This window comes from Miscanthus floridulus, chromosome 19, assembly GCF_019320115.1.
Source record: "Miscanthus floridulus cultivar M001 chromosome 19, ASM1932011v1, whole genome shotgun sequence".
NCBI lineage: Eukaryota > Viridiplantae > Streptophyta > Magnoliopsida > Poales > Poaceae > Miscanthus > Miscanthus floridulus.
In genome coordinates this window covers 31,896,560-31,904,373 of record NC_089598.1, presented here as the reverse complement: position 1 = coordinate 31,904,373, position 7,814 = coordinate 31,896,560, and the positions used below count along the sequence as shown (strand labels likewise).

The following is a 7,814-nucleotide window of genomic DNA, read 5'->3' as shown; positions in this document are numbered from 1 at the left end:
GCCTCGGCCGCCCTGGAAGCTTCACTCCCTAGCTCTATGTCACACGAGGAAGTTAGGGAACGAACATAAGGAAAATAAAATAAAATGAGGGGACTAGGACTCACCCTCAGCCATCCCCCTCCAAACCACAGCCTCGGTTCATGAGGCCTCGACCGCTGCAAGGGCCTCATCCAAAGCCCCCTTCGTCAGCCAGTGCACATTCTGTTCTGCCCCTAGCTGCCCCGTGAGAGCCATGGCCGAGGCCATAGCTTCAACGGCTCGGGCCCTGAAGGCATCCTGATCGCTGGCCATGCGGGTGAGCTCCTCCTCCAACTCCTTGACCCGCGCCACCAGAGGGGCGAGCTACTTCTGGGCCGTGGCCGCCTCGACCTTCGCGTCAGCACAATGAAGGCGGAGGTCCTCTACCTCTGCGCTCCATGCCGACAGGAGCTCATTGGCGTCGGCAAGAAGGCCCTTCTGCCACTGAAGCTGGTCCCAGATGCCCCTCTCCCGCCGGAGAAAGACCAACTTCCCAATGGGCCAGGTCTCGAGCTCCTGGGGAAGCAGAATAGGGGTCATTGATTGCAACAAAACTCAGAAAAAGACAACGTCGCGCGAGAAAAGAAAACGCGAACCTAGGCGACTCCGGGCAGTTCATCGGCCACCACGGACAGCGCCATCTGTAGCGACTGCTCCGCTAGCTGGCGGTATTGCTCAAAGGTGCCCCAGCGCCCACCCTCAGCTGCATCCTCGAGGGCGAATAGAGGCTCCCCCTCAGGGTCGTCCCAACTCCGCCACAGTACCCGCAGATGATCCCACCCGTGAGGCTCGGGTCGCGCCCACACGAGGGCCGAGCTTCCCTCGCCCAAGATCGGAGCTGACTGTTCCACGGTGCCGGTCTCCTCGGCGCCGACCACCTCCCGTGCCCGGGAAGTATCGTCGGAGGAGATCGGATAGACCTCCACCTCCCGGGCGCTCTCTCATAACAACGGCGGGCCCTGAACCAAGGGCACCACCGAGGCCTCCGCCGCCTTCTTCTCCACCTCCTGGATAGATGGCCTAGCCGCCGTCATGTCGGCCTTGGTGATCTCGGGGGCTCCGGCCTCTGCAATCATGGCCTCGACGGTCTCGGGGGCTCCGACCTCTGCCATCGTGGCCTCGGTGGTCGTAGAAACACCGACCGCGCCCACTGCGGTCTCTGTGGTCTTGGGCGCCCCAGCCTCCGTTGCCTTAGCCTCGGAGACCCCGGGGGCCTCGGCAACCAAGGGCACCCTGGCCCCATCCGACTCGTGAGCCTCGCCCTCGTAGGGTGGGAGCACTCCCTCCCCCATCTGTGTCAGGGTCGCCTCGGCAGCCCCTCCTTGGGTGGCTGGCTCCTTCGGGTCGGCCCTCGCCGACGCCACACCGGGTTGTATAGCGGCTTGTGCCTCCGCCACCCAGTGCGCGGAGGAGCCGGGGCTCACCTTGAGCGCCTTAAGGGGCGCCAAGGGAAGCTCGTCCACAGGCCGCTTCCGACTAAGGAAAAATCACCTACAGGGTCAGCACGGGACCAAAGAGCGAATGGAAGGCACTGCGACCCCACCAAAGATACACCTACCTCGAACGAGGCGGCAACCGCTTCGCCACGGCGACCCTCGACAGCAAAGGTGGTGGCGGCGGCAGAGGCGTCGCCTCCGTGTCCATCGGCACCGGCCGGTCCTCAAAGGGCCCCGGCGCCCCGTCGGTCCTCTGCGGGGGCGGTTGCGTCGCCTCCACCGACCCTTGTTCCACCATCGCCGTCGAGCCCACCGGGCTGACGGCGTGTTTGCCCAACGCCCGCGCCCTAGGCGTGTCGGCCTCGGCCCTGGAGCGGGCAATCGCTGACCCCGGGTCCGCTTCTCCTTCTCCTCCCAGGAGTGCTGGGCTGCTTGCCAATGCCCCGGGCACCACCTCCACTACGTCAGGGAGATGGTCTAGGGGACCTCGCCCCACCTCACCCTCGTCATCCCCGTCCAAGGCCTCCGTCGACAGTGACGACGACGGGGATTCCTCCAACGGAAGACTGTCCTTCCGTTGTTGACGGCGGCGCTTGTCCAGCTCCTCACGCGCGAGGATCTTCTTCGTGCACTTCGCCGCTTCGGTGTCCTTCCTCTTTTTCTGCACATCGGCGTGCGCCCAGTTGATCGCCCGCCGCCTCGCATCCTCGGGGACGGGCGGTGGAGAGGCGCGCACGTCCCTCATCCCCTATAGGAATGGCGAACGCGCATGAGAAGGTAGGAGAAACGGAGGAGGCTCAGGGGCTACAGCGGCACACGACTTACCAGCGAAAGGAACTCCCGCGACGGTCGCATCGCGATGGGGGTTAGGTTGCTGCCCCTTAGCTTCGCCTCTACCGTCTCCCCAACCCGACGAACAATTTCCTCGTCGGAAAGGGTGGAGGAGGACATCCGGATGCCCTCAATGGGCTCACCTGGCTTTATCTTGAACAGCCGCCGCCGCTGAGCCATCAGCGGCAGTACCCTCCGGTGGTGGAAGGCAGCCACGACCACAACCATGGTAAGGCCATGGCCCCACAGCCTCTCCAGCCCCTCTAGGAGCGGCTGCAGCTTGGGCCGGTCGTCCTTCGGGACGCCATACTTCCATCTCTCCGAGCAGCTCCCCACAATCCGCCCAGTGTAGGGGGGGAGCCCTCCGTCGTCGTTACGAAGGTAGAACCAGCTCGTGTACCACCGGTGATTGGAGGACGCGAGCTGGGCCAGGATGTAGAGGTGCTGGCGGTCCTAGCGCACTTGGAGAGTGTAGCCGCCGGCCCTTGTCGCCTTCCTCGTACCCGACGTGCCCGTCGGCTTGGTGGTGTGCCCCGCCCGGAATAGATGGAGCCACAACTCCCAATGGGGAGCAATCCCCAAGTACCCCTCGTAGACGGCAATGAAGATGGCCGCCTAAGCGATGGAGTTGGGGTTGAAGTTGTGGAGCTCCACGCCATAGTAGTGCGGGAGCGCCCGCATGAACCGATCCACCGGGACGCCGAGGCCGCGCTCGTGAAAGGAGACGAAGCTCACGACGTAGCCGTCGCGAGGCCTCGGCTCTGGCTCGCCGTACGGAGCGATCCACTCTGGCCTGGTGGATTCCGTCACCGGACGAAGGAATCCACTGTCGACGAGCGACTGGAGCGTCTCCCTGGTAACATCAGAAGGATCCCAGGGGTCCGCCTCGACAACAACGATGTCGTCGGCCATGAGGGCGATGGAGGGAACGGATGCGGCGGTGAGTTTTTCTCTCTCTCCCACGCTCTCGCTTTTTCTCGCTTTCTCCCTAGGCTCGCTCTTCTCCCTTCTTCTTCCCGGTACCCGCTGCTCTAGCGATGGCTCGATGGAGGCAGAGCTAATGCAGGCGAGGTAAGGTGAGGAGGAGCGAGACTCCTCGAGTATTTATGCAGGGGGAAGGCGAAACGAACGGGCGATGAAATCGGGGAAGTTTCCCCCCGATCCAGTGCGGTTAACCATGAGCCGATTTTGCCGCCCACGCGCCCACTTCATTCCCATTAATTGCGGGAATAGTTATGTCCCATCCACCACATCACGCTCAGCCACTACGGCAGCGGGTTTCGTTTCATCTCCCTAGGAAACCACCTCAAAAGGCGCGCCACCCGTTGCCGAGCCAATGGGGAAGATATTCCCCCCGGCCTATTCCTTTCAGATGAAGGAACCAGGCTCTGAGCCCATTACGGTCCAAGGGTTCAAAGGCTGGGCCCCAAGGGGTTTCGACAGCCGCCCCAGGACAATAGAGTTAGGGACGATCACGGGCAAGCCTATACGGGGCTGAGGCCCAAGCAAGCGAAACGCTTGGGACGCCCTAAGTCGTGTCCGAGACCGGCAGGGAAGTCTCCGAATGGGATCCCACCGTAGGGAGGCGCCGAGCCACCGAGGCCCAGCAAACGGCCTCGACACCCACTAGAGAAACCCTCCGGTACTCTTGGAGTGTGTCTCCGGACCGCTAGCCGACCCTTAGCGAATGAGGTTTGGGCCTTCACTCGGACTACCCAATAACAGCTCACCGGAAGTGCCACCGCTCGTACCCACCGAGGGTAGCGAGGTACATTCCACCCCTCCTTCCGAGCAAAAAGGAAGCGTGAGGGTCGTACAAAAAGTCAGGGGAACCCCTGATGACCTTCTCGCTCTATGTAGAGGCTAAGGGGCTCTTCCTGCAACCTTACCGAGATCCAGCGACCCCAGCTCGCACTCAAAGGGGCTCGGCAAAACAAACCCTCCTTCTGAGCGAAAAGGAAGCGTGAGGGTCGTACAAAAAGATAGGGAGCTCCTGACGGCCCTCTCGCCCCGTGCAGAGGCTAGGGGGCTCTTCCTGCAGATATGCCGAGACCCCGTGACCCAGGCTCGTGCCCAAAGGGGCCTCAGCAAACAAACCCTCACGCGCGAGGGACGTATAAAAAGCCAAGGGAGCTCCCAACGGCCCTCTCGCTCCGTGCTGAGGCTAGGGGCTCTTCCTACAACCTTGCCGAGACCCAGCGGCTCCGGCTCACACCCAAATGGGCTCGGCAAACAAACCCTCTGTCCGAACGAAAAGGATATGTGAGGGTCAAATAAAAAAGCCAGGGACCCCTGACCGCCCTCTTGCTCTAGGCGGAGGCTCGGGGGCTCCTCCTGCACCCAAGACAAAGACAAACGGTCTAAGTCCGCGCTAGAAGTTTCGTTACAAATACGATAAAGGGCACCGAGCCTGTTACGGTCTAGGGGTTCGAAGGCTAGACCCCCAGAGGTTTCGATAGCCGCCCTAGGGCAACAGAGTCAGGGATGACTTCGGGGCGAGCCTACGAATGGCCGAGGCCCGAGAGAACAATCGCTCGGGGCATCCTAGGTCATGTCCGAGACCGGCAGGGAAGTCTCCGAATGGGATCCCACCATAGGGAGGCACCGAGCCACCGAGGCCTAGCGAACGGCCTCGGCACCCACTAGAGAAACCCTCTGGTACTCTTGGAGTGTGTCTCTGGACTGCTAGCCGTCCCCTAGCGAACGGGGCATGGGCCTCCACTCGGACTCACCCGATAACAGCTCACTTGAAGTGCCAACGCTCGTACCCATCGAGGGTAGCCTGGCACATTCCACCCCTCCTTCCGAGCGAAAAGGAAGCATGAGGGTCGTACCAAGGCTAAGGGGACCCCTGACGGACCTCTCGCTCCGTGCGGAGGCTAGAGGGCTCTTCCTGTAACCTCGCCGAGACCCCCGCGACCCGAACTTGCACTTGTGGGCTCGGCAAATACGATAGAAACTCCTCACTCAAACGCGAAAACGAAAAAAGCCCCTGGAGGAGTAACTCCACTCCTCCAGGGCCTCGGGGGCTACACCCGGCGGGTGCGCTCGCGCGCACCCACCGAAACCTCAAGAAACAAAACCCAATTCCTACGGAAAGCGGCTATAAACCAAGCCTCGGCAAACCCTCAGGAAGAGTGCACGCACTCCCCCGGAGGCTCGGGGGCTACTGTCGGGTACCGTAGAACGGGGTACCCCGAGCGAACATCAAAAGGGTCACTCAAGTCCCATCAAAAACCAAAGCTAGGAGGTAAGCCATGGGCTCCTCACCGGCCATGTCCGAGCCCACCAGGCTCTCCGCCTCGCCCCGAGCCTCGCACAGGAGGTCTCGGCGTCCTGACGCAATCTCCGCCTCGCGCGAGGCCTTTCACGGAAGGCCTCGGCAAGGAGTGCAATCTCCGCTTCGCGCGAGGCCTCTCACGGAAGGCCTCAGCAAGGAGTCTGATCTCCATCTCGCGCGAGGCCTCATTCTCCGTATCGCTCGAGGCCGGCTTGTCCGTAGCCCGTCGCCCCCTGCCTCGACCAATCTTCCCGACAGCACGTCATGTCCCATTAATACGTCAACCACTGCTGCAATCTCAGCCGGACGATGGCTCGACACCGTAGAATGGCCGACGGGACATGAGGTCGCATCAGCACCATACCAACTGAGACAGGGCACGGCGGGGATTACCGGTCACTGTATCCTGACGCTGTGCCCACGATCAGCGCCCGCACTACACTGTGCCCTGCGATCCTCGCCTCGAAAACAACACGACATGGACGGCCTGGCCCGGGTCATCACCGTCTCCAAGCCAGCACACCGGATCAATCGCTCTCTTAGGGCCTCAGCACTATGCGCCATGGTCTCGGCTATCCCGAGATTCGTGTCCACCGAGACCCCCCATGGCGGTGCAGCCTCGGCACCAACCGAGCCTCGGCCTCGTGCACAGTCAGTCCACAGCGGCTCGCACGTTTACCGCCGCACCCACTCCGAGGCAGTCCTGGAGCTCCCATGACGCACAGGATCAGATGTGACCAGCACGCCGCCCCAGTGCTCCAAGGACGGACCACTCCGACGACCACGCCGCCACAGGGCTCGAACGCGCCACCTCTGTTTGCATGACGCCGTATAGTTAGCACATGTACTGTCCTTGTCCTCCCTTCAACTATAAAAGGAGAGTACTTGGGACATTTAGGGGGGACGAAGAACACCCTGTAACACACACACACTTCCCAGCCGTCTGAGAGCAACGTCTCAAGCAGCCCACACGACACCTCGCCGAGACCTGGGACTAGCTCCCTCTCTCACCTAGCTTGTAACCCCCTACTACAAGCACTTCGGTGCAAGGAATACAAGATCGATCTCTCAGACTGGACGTAGGGCATCGATTGCCTGAACCAGTATAAACCTTGTGTCTCTTTGCATCACCATCCGGAATCGGAAATATGCAGGATAAATTCACTAGTTGGTTGAGGACCTCCCGGTCCGAAACACCGACAACATGATTGTGGAAAAAAGAAATAGAATATGCCTAAAAAGTTTAATAAAAAATAAAATATATCTTTTTGTATATAAAACTTTAATATCATTCTAGTAACATATAATATTATAATACAAAAAATAATATAAATAAAACCTTTAATAAAGTAATAATATAGAATATAAATATTTTTCATATTTTATTTGTTCATAATAATTCATACATATAATTAAGGAGTAAGTAAATAAATAGAATAAATATACTAAACGTATTTCGGTTAGACCTGTCATCGATGAATAATAGGAAACAGAAACAAGAGCAGTAAGGTCTTGGTTCTTTAGGCGCTTCTAAAATTCCTGGCACATTAAATATTTGGACATATACATTGAGTATTAAATATAAATTAATTATGAAACTAATTGCACAACTTACAACTAATTTACGAGACGAATCTTTTAAGCCTAATTAGTCCATGATTTGACAACTAGTACTATAGTAAACATGCGCTAATGATAGATTAATTATGCTTAAAAAATCCTCTCACAAATTAGCCTCCATCTATGTAATTGATTTTGTAATTAATCTATATTAATGCTTCTTATTAGTATCTAAACATTCGATGTGATATGAATTTTAGGAGCGACTAAAGAAATCTAATTCATTTCATCCAGGAACTATAGCATACAGCAAAGTAATTATAGAGGAGAAAAAGCATTGACAAGACAACGCTACAATATCCCACCCAGGCAACATCCGACGCTGCACCCAGGCGCTCCTTTTCCGTTGCCTGGCTGCTCAGCCCCTGCCTGACCCAGTCAGCTACCCAGGGTTCCAACCAAACGGAGCACAGGCAGCACCCAGGCACCTCTTTCACCCAGGCAAAATTGGTCCGGCTTTAAACCAAACAAGCCCAGGGTCGGGTGGTGGTGGTGGTGGTGGTGGATGCCCATGCCTGGCCGGGCCCCCTGTGGTGGTGATGGGTCGGCGCTGTCCGCATCGCACGCGGCCGCGTGACCCTGTCCCTTCGACACGTCCCACGCCAGTCCACTTCCGGACGGACATCTGG

At 58.5% G+C, this 7,814-nt stretch overlaps 1 protein-coding gene across 1 annotated transcript; it reads right to left on the bottom strand.

The window, feature by feature from the left end:
* Nucleotides 1–342: 342 nt before the first annotated feature.
* LOC136525832 (uncharacterized) lies at nucleotides 343–2,513 on the bottom strand. Its single transcript, XM_066518688.1, has 5 exons — nucleotides 2,280–2,513; nucleotides 1,956–2,202; nucleotides 1,577–1,913; nucleotides 984–1,494; nucleotides 343–534 (listed from the first exon to the last, which is right to left on the bottom strand). The coding sequence occupies exons 1-5, from the start codon at nucleotides 2,511–2,513 to the stop codon at nucleotides 343–345; spliced, it is 1,521 nt and encodes a 506-aa protein (XP_066374785.1).
* Nucleotides 2,514–7,814: the final 5,301 nt, after the last annotated feature.